The sequence below is a fragment of the Cyprinodon variegatus genome, unplaced genomic scaffold, assembly GCF_000732505.1.
Source record: "Cyprinodon variegatus isolate N-32 unplaced genomic scaffold, C_variegatus-1.0 Scaffold1296, whole genome shotgun sequence".
Classification (NCBI taxonomy): domain Eukaryota; kingdom Metazoa; phylum Chordata; class Actinopteri; order Cyprinodontiformes; family Cyprinodontidae; genus Cyprinodon; species Cyprinodon variegatus.
In genome coordinates, this window is record NW_015151749.1 from 89,444 (window position 1) to 108,085 (window position 18,642).

Genomic DNA, 18,642 nt, shown 5'->3' on the forward strand with positions numbered 1-18,642 from the left:
AAAACATTGTACAGTGCATGCCAGCCTTAAGGAGAGACGTGGAGTAAAGCCACTTCTCTGCTATATCAAAAGGAATCAGCTGAGGTTGCTCTGACATCTGATCCAATGGATCTTTTCAACCATACAATGGAGGGACTATATCTTTCGGCTGGCCTTGGAGTACCTGGGGCTTCCTCCATTAGAGCTGGAAGGAATCTTGGGGAAAAGAGAAGTGTAGGAGTTCCTCCTGGTACTACTGCCTCAGCCTGGTTCCAGATAAAGCAGAAGATTGGTACAAGAGTATTGGTAAGACAATGATTTCTTAAATGAAGTATATTACAGGCAACCCTCCATTTCCCCTTCATCCAACTGTTCTCACCTGCCTACAACCTTCTATATCTACACCTACTACAAGAAACCCCAGTAATTTGAGTTACACAAAAATGTAATTTCCATTTTGCATAAAAAGTTTTCTTTTTTCAATAAAATGAGTCAATTATTGTCTGTTAGATTAAATTGATGTAGATTGAGACAGACTTTAAGATCCCACCTCCTGAAAATACAGCCCAGTGTATACAAGGCTGCGACAAATGCAGGATAGCTATAACAGCAACTAAGTCTAGCACATCATTACTGGAGGCATTAATAGGCATTTTGCCTGATCAGTAAACCTTACAGCAAAGACATCAAGCCAGTAAAGTTGTTTCAAGGCAGCAACAGAAAATTGATGTGAAAGCCCACGGTTTTCACAGACAGAGGAAGAATAATAGGGGACAAAATAAGGCCGGCTGTGGGTGAAGTTGTTTCGGATGTATTTTTCAGTTTCAAAAGAAGGTGAGTGAATATAGTACATAAACACAGGGGTGAAAAACTAAAACATATGTTTTATCATGGATATAATCAGGCTCTGTATTAGTATTTGTATCCCATGGAACACTTTGCCTTGAATACATTTTATCTCCACATCCACTCAAAATTAATTAAATGACAGACTTTTTAAAACAAAACAGAAGCAAACAAAAAAAAATAAAGACTTTCTTGTTATCTTCATACAGCAGAACAACTGAGAGCTCCAGCTGATTGTGTCATGATCAGATACAAACAGATGCCAGTACATCTTTTACATTTTTTGAGACTCCTATTTGTTTTGGGAATATAATTAACTATGTTCCACTCTGTGTATTATGCTGCAGATTACCAGGGCCAGTCCTCAAGTGGAGTCTGAAATAAATATTAAGTTCAAATTAATAGTATTAAAAGTACTTAATACATTTTTGTCTGTGGTTGCTTGGCAGAGTTTGTTTGGTGCGGCTTTGTGGGTAGATTTAGCATCTTTTTCTGAATCCCCTCATTCTGCAACACAAAAAAGATGGTAAATGATGCGTATATCGTTTGATTACCTAGATGCAGTGAGGAAAATAAGTATAAGTAGTTTTCTAATGATTGCTCCGAATAGTCAACTTTTTTCACCAAGCTGCTTGGCAATTTCCGCATAGCTCTTTTCAGCCATGTGGAGGTATAAAATTTTGTCTCTAGTGTCTTTTGACAGCTCTTCGGTCATGCCTATGTTAGTAGTTGGATTCTAGTAGACCGATTGTATCGGGTGGACAGGTGTCTTTATGCAGCTAACAACCTCAGAAATGTGCATCTAATTTAGGATATTAAAAGGAGTGGAGGTGGAAATTTTGAAGGCACACTAGCAGGTCTTTGAAGGCCAGAATTTTAGCTGTATCATACAAATAAATAGATAAAAAAATCCTTTATTGTGATTTCTGCAATTAGTTTTTTTTTTAGATTATGTCTCTCACAGTGAACGTGCACTTACGATGACAATTTCAGACCTCTCCATGATTTCTAACTGGGAGAACATGCAAACTAGCAGGGTGTTCAAATCCTTTTTTGCCTTTCTGTATATGTTTGAGCTAGGCATAAAATAATCAGTGTATGAGAAAGAGATGGTGCTAGTAACAGATACTTGGGGACAAAGCCACCAAATTGTAGAGTGACCCAAAAAAACGGTCAAAATCTTACTGTTTTGGGGTTTGTGACTCAAAAGGTCATGCTGATGGAAAAGCATATCTGGATCAAGATTGTTATTAAAAATAGGAAAGGTTTTCTGGCTCCTGCATTGCTAATTAAAACTGTAAGAACACAGTAATTATGTGAAGATCAAAGTTCCTGGTACAAATTCAGTAACACAATCACTGACTGGCTGATCCAAATTAATAATGGGAATTCTGGTTTCAAACTGGCATCCATGTAGAGTGCAAATGGTTTCTTTTCATCTTTCGCTGTTTTTGCTTAAGTATTATTATGTTTCACTGAACCTTGACTAGATGGTTACAATTTTATTCGCTTTCATCTGATTCTAATGGGGCTACCTTGTCTTTGGAGAAACAGTTAGAGAATGGCAACCTGTGGGAGGCACATTGTACATGTAACCAAAACAAAGTGGCTTTGTTAATATATCCTGAAAATGCAAGCAAATATACTTTGACCGTCTAAATAATTGAGCATTTAACCTTAATGTCTAACATGTCACACTCCACCTTAATCAGAGCACTGTTAATGATAGTAACTATGCAGAACCCCAGAGAACGTGTCTCCGACCGTAAACAATTCATTGGATACACTTAACAATGTGCAACTGATTTTGTTACATAGATTTGACCTGAGCATGATTTGTGATTAGTCCCAGTGTTAACTCTGTGTCTAATTTCTGCAGCAGAGCACTTCCCACAACTTCACATTAGCAACCACTCGGCAGTTTTAATCTTGGAGGTTTCTCCACTCAGTTATTTACAAGCCATTTTATGCTCCCAAGTCAGCAATGTACTGCATCACTCACAGTTGCTCTAGCCCATCTGTGATGAAGTTCAATCAAACCAATTAAGGTTCCCACATTATGAAATCATGTGGCAATTACAAAGCACACAGTCACATGTGACAATTTTTTTTGTTTCTTTTCATGTCAGTCCCATATAATAAGCCTAATAACTATTAATTTTTTTGAAAAATTGCCAAATACTTTCTTCTAATGGCTAAAGTAGTGTCTCTGTGTGTCTTAATTTCTTGAAATTATTCTTTTCTGAAATCGTGATTTTCTTTAATTTAATCACAGTGTGTCGTATTATGTCATTATCTGCAGTGAGGTCATAGCTAAATATGGACTTTGTAAAGTTCAATAGTTTTTGTTTTACATTAAGTTTTTTGTTCTATATATTATAACTTTTTCCCATATATGTTCTATTACTGAGTGCATCTTGGCCATTAGGCCAGTTTGCCTGCTTTTCTCCCATGTCTCTGTGGGAGCCTGGTTTTATCACCCCTGTCTCAACTGCTGAGAGTGAAAATCTGTAAAAAGAAAAAAAAAATGAAAGCATAGCTGAAATGGAAACAGGACTCAATTCTCCAAAGATGGCCATTCAAGCTTTTTGACATTGCACTTTGGCAACAGCTGATCTACTGACATCACATGCAACATCAGCTGTTAGCACAAGCATCATTTTCTGGCAGACCTGGAGGGAAAACAGCTTACAGCTTACTGACCACCATGCATGGAAGAGCGGTGCCGCTTCTGATAGACGTGTCCAAGATGACACCATCATTTGAGTGGGGTGCCATTTTCTCATCTGTTATTCATGTCATTCTGTCTGCCTCTGTCTACACTGGCAGTCCAAAAGGGACATTTTCAAGCCACATCGTGATGAAAAGCATTGCTTTCCTTGTCCAGTTGGACATTAAATTGAAACTCTAATAAAATTCACTTCCTGGGTGATTAAGGATTCCAGCTGCTAGTGCGGGTGCTAGTATGGAGGCTGTGAAAGTACAGTACCATGTATTTGTGCCCACACAGAAAGCTAAACCTAAATTTTGTGAAACCTCTGAACCGAAAAGGATCTGAATACTGCCCGAATCCAAATAAAAATACGACATTCCTGCTCCAATTTTAAACTTTCTTTCTACTATGAACCTTAAGGATGAGCTTTGCAAGGTTGTTATCATGAGTACAAGCAAAGCAACAGCTCCTTTCGTAAAACTCACATTGTTATCGAAGTAAACTGAATGCTCCATGCCCAGCCACCAGATGAGCCCTCATTTCCTGTATTGCTTCCCTGCCTCTGCTGTGCCTGGTTATTAAAGCAGTTCTGGAGTTGATAAAGAAGTCTTAAAAAGCGTCTGAAAAAGTGCAGAACTCTGCACAAGCACACAAGCTAATTCTAAATATTTCCAATATTATGGGGCCTTGCTAACATGGAAGTTCAGACATGAACAATTGTCCATCCGTCTGTCCGTTCATCCATCCATCCATCCATCCATCCATCCATCCATCCATCCATCCATCCATCCATCCATCCATCCATCCATCATCTTTTACTTACAGTATCTGCTATAGTCATAGTAGGGCTGGTGTCTGTCTCCAGCACTCTATGGGTGTAAGGCTGGGAAAACCCTGGACATCACACCAAATGTATTGCAGGGCACAAAGAAGTGTCAATGAACTTATTTAGTTATATTCATGAGTCTGGGCACAGACAGGATATTAAGCCTAGACTTGACAGAAAAACTGTCTGCTGAAACATTCAGTTTGTGTTCGAAAGGTCCCAGAAATAAAGATAAATTAAATTGTGCAATTCACAAGATCTGATGTGTATAAATGGAGATACAGATCATACAGAGAGATTAAATTCAATTGCAGACATTTTACTTTACTCTTTAAACAATACAATCATCAATCTATATATTTAGACAAAGGTAACCTGAGTAAATGCAGTTTTTAAATTATCATTGTAACAATTAAAAGGCAACTTTAATTGAGAAGAAATTGCTTCCCAAAATGAAGAACCGGTTTCCCATCTTTGATGAGCTGATGAGACATCAGCAGTGTCAAAACCACTACATTATAACCACTATATTAGTGTTCGGCCATTTTTCTGAATTACTGTTAGTTTTATACTGGACTTTAATATAAAACATTCACCTTCCCAGGCTCTGATCCCCTCCCTTATGGCAAGTGAGGCAAACTGTGCAGAAGATGTTGGTTTGGGTTCTCTTGGGACCTCTCTGTTAAGTCATGAAAGTTATATAGGAGACATTTTTATTGACAGTTTCTTCTGCCTCCTGTTGTTCACTGTCCTAAATCCTTAAAAATCACTTTAAACCATTTCCGGCCTGAACAACATCACTGACTTTCTTTCCCAGTCAGAAACAATATTTGTTCCATTTTGTTCCAATTTTCATGCATTTCCCACTTTTTTCTTTTATCCAGAGGGGAATGTTTTAAAGTCTTAGTGTAATGTTGTCAGTAGAGTCTAAAGTTAAAGATTCTGGTTCTGTAACCCAGAGGTAACTAGAGATGTTTTGGGTTTTTTTGTGCATCGGGGTGCATTGCTCTTTGAGCATTGTTGCGGCAGTTTGCAACAGTAAGCTTGTTTTTCCAACCCCCGTGGAAATCGCGGGCTTTGAGCAGAGTGCAGGACTTCAAAGCAGCACGTTGAGTCTGTGCGCCTCCAGTTGTCTTCTGTGACATTTCATTGTTAGATGCTGTGGTCGATTTGGAAGAGAGAGAGAAAGAGAGACTGCAGGGATGCTTGGTGATCTCTGAGGACGACCTGAAATTTCCTGACCATTTTGCAGGCAAACACACGCAACATAAATATAAGAGCTCTAAGAAATTTTTATTTTTGAAAGGACAACTGAGAAACTTTGCTTTATTCTACAGATATGACTGTAGTTAGATTTTGGTGTGAATAAGAATACTGAATTGAAAATCCATTTATTAAAGTTAATGGATGATTTAACATTTCACTCAGATATGTTTTCAAAGCCCAAAATCCCTAAAGAACTCTTTTGGTCTTTTTGGATCGGAGGCCGTGGACCCAAGCTGTCACTAGCCTGCTTAGAATTTCAGTCAGACATTTTTGTCTATGTTGACATGATCATTAACTTGTCAGATAATGTTGATTGCAAGACTAAATGCTAATTGGGACAAAGCTAATCAAAAGAAGGAAGGAAACAACAGCAAGATTGATTTTGTAATTAAAATTCAGTCCATGTGTTGGTAGTTTAAAAAAAATAAAATATGTGTTTTTTTTTTATTCTGGAAGAAATTTGTGTACCATGACTTTAGAACTGGATTAATTTTGTTCCTGTATGTAAAGGGATTAGACAGGACCCAGAAAGGTAGCTGAAGGGGGGTTAAGATCTTAATCAGCACAGACAACAGAGTCAATATGAAATAGAAGAGTGACAGTATGTTGCTAGACTCAGAGGCAGCTGGCTGCTTAAACATGGCAGTGATCCAGAGATTGAAGGACTGAGAAGACCTTGGAGCATATATATATTTTTTATGAAAAAAAAAAGAAAAGAATTATATTGTAAAATGTCTAGTAAAAACTGGATTTAATACCATAAACTTCATAGCATCTGATTTTGGATACTAAAGCTTAAAAATATCCCAATTTAAACAAGGAGCGTGAAACACAGCTGGCACTTTGCGCACAGCCACCAAACAGCAAACATGTCATCTTACACTATGACTAGGAACGGTTTTATTCCACCAAGAAGTGACTTAGAAAATGTTCTGCTCCACATTTAAACATGCAAGTCAGTCAAAGCATTCAAATTTAGAAACTACTAGGGATACTTGCATCTACTCATGTTTATTGATCTTTTCTTCAAACAGAAACTCCTCTAGAGAGGTACAGTAGAGAACGTTAAGAAGCTCCATGCACAAACTCAAGTACCTGCTTTTCTGTGATTTAAGTGAAGGAACTGGAGAAAAAGACTGCAAGTTACAGCAAAGCTAACTAACTTTCAGTAAGGATCTCTTCTTTTTCTTACTTTTCATGTTATTTTTAAAAACTAAATAAACTTTTTTACAGATTGTTTATAGTATTTTGACTTTGAGCATTTGATTTGGAAAAAATAATCATTTATCAAGGCAGAAATGTTATATGACAGCAGTTGTTAAAATTATAAGTTTTAGGTTGGGGAAAGATCTTTGATATTTTTACCCATAATTTCAGCTTTCTGTCACTGCATTTTAAAACTTTGAACTTCTGACCTCATCTGGAAGGCGCTGTCACTTGGCAAAAACATTTCTTACTTTATTTTTCTGAATAAAAAAAAAAATAAATAAATAAATAAATAGCTGCTTTAAAGTGCAACAACCAACTTCTCCTTTTCTTTTTACCTCAATAACAATCTATTGGTATGCGTTTAATTAGAAATTGTTGTTTTTGCCCTTTTTGTCAGTCTTCCAGTATCAGCTTGTCTTTACTGAACTGTAAAATAATAAGAATCCTGCACAGTGATTCAATATTCTCAAGGAAAATTATCATGTTTCCTATTTCACTGGCTTCCTGAATGAGGGCTAAATAATTCATGTTTTATCATCATTAAAGCCGTCGATAAATCACGCCCCAGGCTGCCTGTAAATGCTGGCAGGTCCCTTTAGATTAGTTTCTGCGTTCGGAGAAATAAAGTGCTACAGTAAAGTGGCCCATGTTTCTCAATCATTTGTATCGATGTGTGCTTCCTGAATTCCGCCGACGTTCAGAGCTAATTGTGAACTGATACCTCTACTCTACTTAGAGTACTGCTAAGCAGAGGTCACCAAGCTGCATAGCCTGTTAGTCCAAGAAGGGTATCATATGAAGCTGTGTCAATACCACCCAGAGGTCTGAGGCCACTCTGATACCAGATGCTATCTCTGGTCCCTTTGATATTATTGACTCTGTGGTCTGTATGTTGATTAACTTCTGCTCCCTCTTCTAGCAGACTGCCCGGCTAGGCTTTGTTATAGCTCTTAAAAAAAGATACGCGTAAGCTATGACCATATTTTAGTTTTTCAACTCTCTTCGTGTCCCACGTACAGAGAGGAGTAGTTTTTTTTGATTTTTCAGATTTAGTAGGGATGACCTATGAGTGTGTCGGAAATATTCCATTAGGTATAATACCGGTATATGGTTAAATTTCAACTCCCTTTAAAAATCTTAATTTTTTTTAATGTCTGTTTTTATATGATTTAGTTTCTAAAAACTAAGTCCTATTTACTGCTAGATTACCAATGCAGCTATATTGTTTTTGTATTTTCTATTGTAAAATTAAGTAGAAAATGGGTGGCAGGATTTAAATAGAGGTGTTGATCACAAATCTGCCAACAGGAGACGTTATAAGGTCATGCAGAAAACATCAGTACCACAGCTTAACAATTATTTTAAGCAGTGTGTGTACTTAGTGTGCTTTTTATGAAATAAAGACTCACTATTGACATCAAATTGGAAACTTTTTTAGCCTACTTTCAGACTACTAACTTCTCATTTCTAACTGCATCCGATGCAGGTCCAGCAGATTCCAAAACAGCTACTGCCCTACTCCCATTAGACTGCTGAATGGTGTATAAAATGGGGTTAAAAAAAAAGTGCTGAATGTTGGAAAACTGATTCATATACCATTGTTATGTGTACATTTGATCACCATGATACATATTATCACTGGTGCACTTTAGAAATGTAAATGTCTTGAGAGCTGTACTGAATGAAACTTTGTTTTGTATACACTCTGTGGGTACACAATGACAATTAAGTCTGTCTAAGTTCAGTTTATTTAGATTATTCTAATACTTGCGGAGACTGTTCATCCATTTTTACCCTAGATATTGAGACTTAAATATAAGGCAGGTGCTCTTCTTTAAGGGCTGAATTGAATAAAGGTTGAACCTAAAGGTTGAAGATGGAGGATCCCATATTGCCATGTTTTAGCGGAAGTCTTAAGCAGCCAGTAATATAAAGAAAGACCCAGAAAAGCCACTGATACCACACAGCAAAAGGTGAAACCAAAAAAGATAAACAGTGTTTGGCAGAAAATAATCCCATATGGTTCCCCCTCTCATATAAAAGTGCTGAAACAATCTGATATTCTTCTATCATAATGTAAAGTGTTTAGGCTAAAGAATAAATATATAACTGAAGAGGCCTAAATTCAGAAAAGAAAACTCTGTTTTCAGCATGGAAGCATATTTCCACTATGCTGATGCAAAAAACAAAACAAAAACTTGTACCTTATAATTATGGCTTAGGGGGGGGAGTGGTGGCCTAGAGGATTGCGCTTGGGTCCCAGAAGTTTCTCAGTTCTAGCCCCACTCCCGCAGACTGCAACTCTGGGTCCCTGAGAAAGAGCCTTAACCCCTCATTGTTCCCTGAGCACCGTCGCACAATGGCAGCTGCCATGCAGAGGTGAATTTCTCCAGTGTGAGATCAATAAAGTTCAATTAAAGTAAATTCAATTAAATCTGATAATTATTAGATACTACATCATGATTTTGATTTAACTATCTCAATATTTTAAGATATGTCTAATTAAAAGAGAAATAGAGCTTAATTATGTTCAAGTCATTTTGGAAATATGATCAATATTTTCCTATTTTGCAACAAAGGTCATGCAGTAAAACACATTCTACACCCAATTCATTTAAGCAAAATTTTTGTTCCCCTTTGCTGCAAGAGCATTAATTAATCTTTCAATCAAATGCTCAAATAAAAAGGGATACAAAGACAAGATGATTGAGAAATTTAAATAAAAGTGAATATTGTCTTAGAAGAAGCATAAAAATCTAAGCTCCAAAAATGTCTAGATATTCTCTGTTTATAATGTTAATCAACAACATAAAATGGTTACAGAGGAAACAAATTAATGTTGGTGAAAAATGAATTTGGCCAGGCTGCTGAGTGAGCAACTATCGGTAGCTTAATGAAATCATAGAGGTACTGATTGTTGCCTGGGTGGAAAAATCAAGGAAAGATACCCTGTTTAAAAGATTTTGTATTTGTTTCCTCTGCAGGTAGATTTTCCTGCATTTCTAAAACATCCTAGTTTGCAAATTTACAGTTTCTGTGTAATCCATGGAATGAACCAGGGGGAGATGTGTTTCTGTGTTGGTTTGCAATGGCAGCATTTCTCACATGACAGGAACCACATGTATAAACAACACTTTATGACAGAATTTAAAGGGGGGGGAAATGCTGACTTGGTTTCTTGGCAGAATAATAGGGAACCACAGTATATAATGAAATAATTTATAAAGTATTTTTTTTTTTGTTCTTGCCAAGTTATCACACTTCTATGATTTAGACGATCAAAACGTAATTAATACAAAATTCGGCTTAAAAGTGATTTCATTTATTTAGAGGAACTGCACCACTTGATAGATCAGAAATTAAATGTAATCAAATTTGACTTCAATTGCATGAAACCAGATATCTTCCTGAACCGGCTAACAAAATGAAACGTGCTAAAGAATCTCAAAATACAGGAAATTAGTACAAATGGGGGAGTGGTTTCCTCTCGGTTAGAGTATTGCGCTTGGGTCCCGGCACCCCCCACACCCCCGCACACACACACACACACACACACACACACACACAACCCACCACCCCTGGATATTGGATTTTAAATTGAAAAGATAATCTCTGCCATTTCCTTAAACAGACTAAAAACAAAAATGTATTATGATAAATCAATTCAGTGATCAAAAACCTATCCTATAGGGGGCTATTTCTTTGGCTCGTTTGGCTGTGTTGTTGATTTTGACCATGTATATCATTCCCTTTATTAAACAAATGAATTATTTGAAAGCTTGATTTTGTCTTAAGTCAAGTCCTCGTTAGAGGATCTGAAAATTGTATTTGATACATACGGTTTCTGAAATGTTTTGCACCTGACACCTTTTGCATAATTTAATGGTAAAAACTTTGCTCAAAATCTTATTGTACACAGATATACCTGATAACAACCAGTAGAAGACTACACAAAAAATAATCTTGACTTATTGCATAGTAATAAATTATTAATATCAAAAATGTATTTCCGTTTTTTTCTTTTTACATATTTTGTTAAAAGGGCAAATAAGGAATTCAAACCAAAAAAAAGAAATTTTCTGTTTTGTTTTATTCTTGGATCGGGCTTTAAAGGGTTAAAAACACCAACACAATTTTCTGATTGTTGTTTTTAAGCAGATATCAATCTGAAGTAATTTATTGGAAAAAGATTCCAAGCTTTATGATGAGCATAAAGCCACACAGATTATCAGTCAAACTTATACCAAATTTCTTTAGGTATATTTCCAGGAACATTACATTGAATGAATTGGTTAAATTAACAGGAAGCCTTTTTTAGAAGCTGCTCTGTTTATTGTTTCCCACTGAAGAGAATTTGCTTGCATGACTAGAAGCTGTGATCTTTTGCCAGCTAGATGACTTGTGACCAGCCCCTGCTGTCTGAGGAAAACCTTCCCCTGTTGTGCCATCCTCAAAGCTGCCAATGTAAGCCGCACTCTAATTGGGCAGCAGTAACTTTAATCACATGGGTTTCATCCTTTCAGTGAAGAGGATAAGGGAGAACAGCTTCTGCTAGCACTGCCTTCGCCTAAAACCAATTCTTGTTCTATTTTTAGAAAAAATTCCTTTGGCTTTTCCAAGCTGAAACTTAGGAGTTTTTGGATGTAAAAGTCATTTTTGAGACTACATCTAAAATTAGTGTGTTGTAGCATATTTTTGACTTTTTTTTGTTTAATGAAGCCAGTTCACTTTATGTTTGGAGAGGCAGATGAAAAACTGGATGCTTCAATTCCAAACTAAAGCAAAAATCTGGAGCCACACAGCTCTACTATCTTGTTCGGTCACTCAAGCTTTTTCAGATAATTTGTACAGAGTTAATTAGAGATTTTCAGTCCACATGACTGATATCGATTAAATGATAAGGAACAGGGCAAAGAGGAGCCTGAATTTTCTCTCAATCTAAAAATAATTACTTCCTCTGATTTGGGAAAGAATTATGGGAACCTTGTTTTATTTCCAAAATGAAAACAGCCAACAGGACAAAGCTTTTTTTAGCGATATTAAAGATAATCTTTGAGATGCTTTGTGTTTTTTTACCGTCAGAAATTGCGTGAAAATCCAACAGTGAGCAGGAATTGATCCTATTATCAAGGATTGCTTGTGTAGCCGAGCCTGATGTTTCAAAGCTTATTGCTCTGTGCCGTTGAGCTCTGGTGTTATCATGGCAGATAACCAAGGATATACCCATAGACATACCCACACATACAGACACACACACACATCAAGGTCTGAGAATATCAGCAGTGCAAAGACACACAATTCATTTTCCTCTGGGTGTTACATACAGCATTTGCTTTGGAAATAAATAAAAAACAAAAAACAAACCTGATCGATTTAGAACAATGTACACACTAGGATTAGTCTACTTAATTCTGATTTTTTTGGGTGGTTTTGGCTCGCAGAATCATATGTTAAAATGAACAATGCTATAGTTTGAAGTTGGTGGTTGTACCCAGTAGGCAGTACAATGAGCAGCTTTTAACATAATGTAATGTAAAGTGCTGGTTATCAGCTCTGTAAATCTGCTCAGGGTTTTCACAATCTGGGTGTGTGTCACTCATCTGTTTAAACTTATCTATATTGCCAAAAGTATTTGCTCAACCATTGAAATGATTGGAATCAGATGTTCCAATCACATTTGTGGCCACAGGTGTATAGAATCAAGGCCATGGGCATGCAGAATTTTGTTACAAACAGGAGAATGGGTTCAGGAAATCAGTGAATTCTACTGTGGAACTGCGATAGGGTTGCCCATGTGCAAAATAATTCAGTCATGAAATTTCCTCTCTCCTAAATATTCCATAAGAAAATGGAAATGTTTGGGAGTGACAGCAACTCATCCACAAGTAAACTGACAGACCAGGGTCGGCGGAAGTCACTACGCACCTCCAAAATTCATGTGTTTCATGGAATGGGTTTCCATGGCCGAGCAGCAACATCCAAGCATTCATCACCAAGTATAATGCAGCCGATCAGATGCAGTGGTGTGAAACACACTGCCACTGGACTCAGGGGCAGTGGAGATCTACTACCTACAGTGACAAATCATGTTTCTCTGTCTGGAAAGCTGATGGGCGAATCTGCGTTTGGGGGTTTGCCAGGAGAATGCTTCAGGTCTGAATGCATTATGCCAAGTTTAAAGTTTGGTGGAGGTGGGATTATGGTGTGGGGTTGTTTTTCACGAGCTAGGCTTGGCCCCTTAGTTTCAGTGAATGCTATAGCATACCCAGACATTTTAGAAAATGTCATGCTTCCAACTTTGTCGGAACAGTTTTGAACAGGGCCACTACTATTCCAACAGGGCTGTACACCAGTACACAAAACAAGGTTCATAAAGACCTGGATGGCAGAGGCTGGTAGGGATGATCTTCCCTGGCCTTAAAAAGAGCCCTGACCTCAACCTGATAAACCACCTTTGGATTAAATTAGGGCAGGGACTGAAAAACAGGCCTTACTGTCAGACATCAGTGTATCACCTCACAAATGAGCTTCTGGAAGAATGGTCAAAATTCCCACAACTTAAACTTAGAGACTTTGACAACTTTTATTGTAATTTGTATACATAGAGTTTTACCTTTTTGTTAAGCACAGCTTTTCAGACAGTAAATTAACATTTCCATTCCATAAAGTGCAGCTGTGATCAAATGTAAATAATGTGGGAGAAAAATCATGGTTCAAAAATTCATTGATATGGAATTTCAGAGCGTTAATATATATTTGGTGCAAAGATGCAGTATTTTTGGTGTTATCAATGTGATGCAGTGTGTGACATGATTTGGAGTTTTTTCAACAGTTCAGTAGTCTGATGGCAGTGGGAAAGAAGCTGTTGCAGAATCTGTTGGACCTGCATCGAATGCTGCGAAGCATCTTCCCAGAGGGCAGCAGGGAGAACAGTGCATGGTGGGGGTGTGAGGGGTCATTGATGATGTCACGGGCTCGGGACACGCAGCGCTGGGACGAAATGTCATTTATGGAGGGAAGAGGAGCCCCGATGCTCTGTTCTCACCAGTCTTCTCACTTTCTTCCAGTCAGAGGCGCTGCAGCCTCCACACCACACAGTGAGACAGCTGGTCAGAACGCTCTCTATGGTGCTTCTGTAGAAGATCGTGAGGATGGATATGGGCAGGGTGGCTCTCCTCATACTTGGCAGGAATTACATGCGCTTTGGTGCCATTTTGACTAGTGAAATGGTGACTAGTGAAATGGTGAACTGGTGACTAGTGAAATGGTGAAATGGTGTTCATTGTTCAGGTGAAGTTGTCTGTGATATGAACCCCCAGACATGTGGTGCTGCTGACTTCCTCTACAGCTGAGTTGTAGATGAGCAGTGGAGCGTGGTTAGGCTGATTCTTCCTGAAGTCGACAGTGATCGCCTTCGTCTTCTCCACGTTCAGGATCATCGTATTTGCATGAGTCCACCAGCTGCTCCTCCTCCTCTCTGTAGTCCAGGTCATTGGCGTCATTAATGAGACCCACCACCGTGGTGTCGTCTGCAAACTTCACAATGTGATTGGTGGTTACCCTGGGGACGCAGTCGTGTGTCATCAGAGTGAACAACAGGGATGCAGCCTTATGCTTAGGGTGATGACATCAGAGGTGTTTTGTCGAATCCGCACAGATACCTTGGGGGCAGCTCTCCTTGAAGAGTTGAAGTTGTTCTAGCAGCAAAGGGAGGTCCTCTTATGAATTAGGAATGGAGGTGTCCAATTAGCTATTTGTGAGTAAAGACAGGTGAGCAAATGCTTTTGGCAATAAAGTCTATCTGGAAGTCTTAATAAACTGGGAACAACAAGGGTTTCCTCAACTTTGGAAACAGTATTTTTAATCCCATGAAACTGGGACAGACTTTTTTCCTTTTGAGGTGTAAAAGTTGTTGACCTGTCCTCTCATTTTCTTACAGGAGAAGAGGGAGGAGCAATTAGATGTTGCTGAGGGAGAGGCAGCAGGAGTAGCAAATGGCTTTTTGACCATTGGTTTTGAAGCCTGTGATGTAAAGATGGAGCTTAATTGCATCCCCTTTTGCCAGAATAAAGACCATATTTTTCTTTTTAACTTCTGTAAACAGATTGCAAATAATTTTGATATATAAAGAAGCTGTGTCTGTGTTATTGGGCAACTTGTGTGGAACAGACAGAGGGCTGTAGCACCAGGGGGGAAAGGGATCAGCAGATGGTTGACTGAACTAAGACAAAGACCTTTGCTAAAGCACATTAGTGTTTGGAATGTTTTATGTGAGTATTATATCTGTTTTAACTTTAGAAAGGAACTTCACAGTCTGATTCATTTATAGGTCCAAAACAACCTGTTAACTTTTGGGTTCCATATTTTTATATGTTTTCCTTCACAAATAAACAAACCTTTATAATTATATTTCAACCCATAAGAATAATTTAAATTGATATTTAGAAATCTTTTTCTTATAGAATAAATTCCTGTCTTCAAAAAAAAAACTGAGCGGTCATATTTTTTTCACTAAGCAAAACCCTCATGGAGCCAGTACCTAAGCCCTATGAATCAATATGTAGTTAAAGAGACCTTCACGCCACAGACTAGAAGGAAAATTAAGAAAAGCATGTCAATTGCAATGTTAATGTGTTAAAAATATTGTTTATAAGATAAATATAACATATGAAAGACAAAAACATTAAAGATGCATGCAATGCTCTGTTTTATTAATAATGTGAAAAATCTAAAGACCTAAATTCTTGACTGAAATTCACCTCATGCACAATTGATACATTTTGCACCAACAGAACCAAGTTAGGCAATAAAACAATGACAAAAATAAGTTAATAAAATTAAAACAAAAACGTTTTTTTAATTTCCCCCTTCTTAGTACATGCATCTTTTGTGAGGCTGAGCATTGATTGCATTTTTTTATGCACACTTTGTCCAGTGGACAAAATTCCACAAACATCAGAATAAATGTCTACATGACATGAGGGAAATTGCACTGCTTTCTGTATTTCCCCCTGTAGCCTTCTGCATATTAATACCTCACATAGAATATCGCTTCCGAGGCTGAATTCATACATTTCTAAATCTTATCTCATCAAACACTAAATCAGAAGTCTATCACATGTATGCATATTTGACTTTTTCTGATTAAGAAGACAAAAGAATATGAAGTACTATTAAATTATAAATTACTACAATTTAAACACTAGTAGAACAGATTACATTGAATTTCTTTTGTGAAAATGACTTAAACATAAGATGAAGGAGAAAAAAATGAGCAACTCTTTAAGACGGTTTTAATAATGTATAATAATGCTGAATTTTTAAATGGCACTATATTATGCAACATAGTAGGGCTTCCACATGATAAATTGCAGTTATATCAGGCTTTAACTGTGTAAAATGAGGATGTCTCTGTTTTCTATTTGGTCGACATCATCTTTTTTGAGCCAAAACTGTTGAAATTCTCTTCCATCCAAGATACTCTTATCCTAAACATGTATTCTTATCCTAAACACACATCTTCATGAAGAAACCAATCCCTTCTTTGACTTCCTGTTCAGATTTCAAGAGGAATAAAGTATTCTCTCTCTCTGCAGCCACTGTGCATGTATTACATCTGTCCACCCGGATGCAAGCGTGTCTTCATTTAGTGAAAAAGAAAAAAAAAATAAACCTCTTGGGTCAGCGCACAGATCTGCAGTCAGCTTCTGTGGATTTGAAATCTTCCCACAGGCCTCAGAGTGCTTTGCAGACAAATCATCCGGACTCCATAAGTCATCCAGAGTGTCACGAGCTAAATATCATGCCAGTGAAAAAATTCTTTAATAAAAACAGAGTCTGCTAACTTTCACTTCATTTACAGAATGTTTTCAACCCAAGACAGAACAAGAGAACTATGTTGCTATTGTTCCTTTCTTTAGAACTGTCAAGGCCAGATTATGTATAGTCTCTGAGTGAAATAAAGCTCACTTCAAAGGGAGAGAAACTTAAAAAGATGGCTGCAGATTGAAAGGATGGAGAAATAAACGAGTGTGTGGGAAGCAAACAGCGGATCAAGGAGACTTTTGACAGATTAAGAGAACCGTTTTTGAATAATGACCCCCGTGCGCATGGTTATCTGTTGAGGATGCCGTGTTAGTGCTTTCATTTTCCCCATCATTGCATGCAACTGCACTTAAACTCAGCCCTAATTTGACAACGGAAAAAAAACTGCATGAACCACTTTGGTCACACTTAAGATCAGGATTAGAAACACGAAAAAAAAAACTTTTGCCAAAGGAGGTGAAAGAAGTCGAGTCAGGTCGGCTGAAATTCAGCAGGACATTTTAAAAGCACACTAGATCAGGCTGTCACTTCTACTGAGCTCTTGTTGGCCAGATGGATTTCGGATTGCACCTCCAGATGTGCCCAGAATCCGTCTGAGCTCCAAGCAGAGTGATGCCCAAAAAACAAAGGTCTGCCAGACGACTGATTGAGAAAACGGGGGATAATTGTAATCAGGCTGATGCCAGTTTCTATTATGATCTCAGATCCAGGCCTTAATGCTGCTCAAGCACACTGAAGGAGGTTGTTATAGGCTAAAAGGATCAGAGCGCAATAAACCAACAATTTTTGATCCGGGTACTCCTAATCTGCTGCTGGTTGGATGTGATGTAATCTCAAAATCTTGGATTAAAATTACAGACTGACACAAATGGAAAAGGAGGAAGTGTTTATGCTGTGGTCCATTAGGGGTTAACAGACTGTTGCAGGCATCTGAGAAAAGGAGTCAAACAAAGCTGTTATTTTTGTTACCATTTACAGGTAGATTAACGTTTTGAGGTAATGTGTAAATACGTTTGGAACATTTCCCATAATTATTCTCTGCAGAGCAAATCCCAGCTTGGCAAGTTACATATGCAACGAGATTGAAACAGCTCTCATCTGAAAAAAAGATGGTTCTGAAATGCAGTGTTTTTGTTTTGTTTTCCAGATAATTGCAATGGTCCTCTCGCATCAGCGTTGCCACACTCATCGTTTCAGAGCTCATCTCAGTCCTCGGCGAGTTATTCTGCCTTCTATGCCAAGCTCAACAGGAGAGACGGTAAGTGCATACAGCTTTACAGCTTTGTTTGGAAGGAATAAAAGCCCTTTGAGAAATATCTGCTCATCTGAAATTTATTCCAGAATCAGCTCTTCTTTTAGCAACTCTGTGTTTAAGAACTTAGGAGACCACATCCTGTGCTCGCTGGGAATTCACTTTGTTTCCCTCTAGTGTTTTATTGTTTGCTGTAAATGATTTTTAGAGGGAAATTAGTTTTGCAGGTAATAGTCTTTACATAGAGCTTTAAACATTAGGGTCTAATTTACAAATATACTTAACTACTTACATATTGGAGTTTTTGCAAAACAAAAACATCGGGCTGAATGTCTGTGGGCTACAGTCAGGCTTGGTTCCTATGGGAAAGACAACCATCACAGTGCAATGCTTAATCATAGCTTAAATGATGGTTAAAAGTTTTGTGACCCTGACATGGACCAGAACCCTGTCCAGGGTCTAGAGCACACTCTGTTCCAGTTGGATCAACTAACAAATAATGTATCTGGTTCTTCTAAATGAATCTAAAAAATAAATGTAGTCCAAGTTTTTTTTTTATCTTTATTTATCAGCCCATCCAGGGTCCTCTCACTAGCACTTCGTGCCTTTATGTTTACCTTAGGTATAGATGTCAAGGACTAAGAAGTTTGTTTGTTTTCAAATGGAAAAAAATAAAATGAGATTGTGTTTATGTAAGATAGATGGATGTTGGTCAAACAAACAGAA

At 37.7% G+C, this 18,642-nt stretch overlaps 1 protein-coding gene across 1 annotated transcript in view; it reads left to right on the forward strand.

Moving 5' to 3' along the window:
- LOC107102682 (contactin-associated protein-like 5) overlaps positions 1-18,642 on the forward strand; it is a 129,042-nt gene that overhangs the window by 35,890 nt on the left and 74,510 nt on the right. The window contains exon 2 of the mRNA XM_015402082.1: positions 17,812-17,922. Coding sequence (XP_015257568.1) covers positions 17,812-17,922 — 111 coding nt within the window. The remainder of the gene's footprint in view (positions 1-17,811; positions 17,923-18,642) is intronic.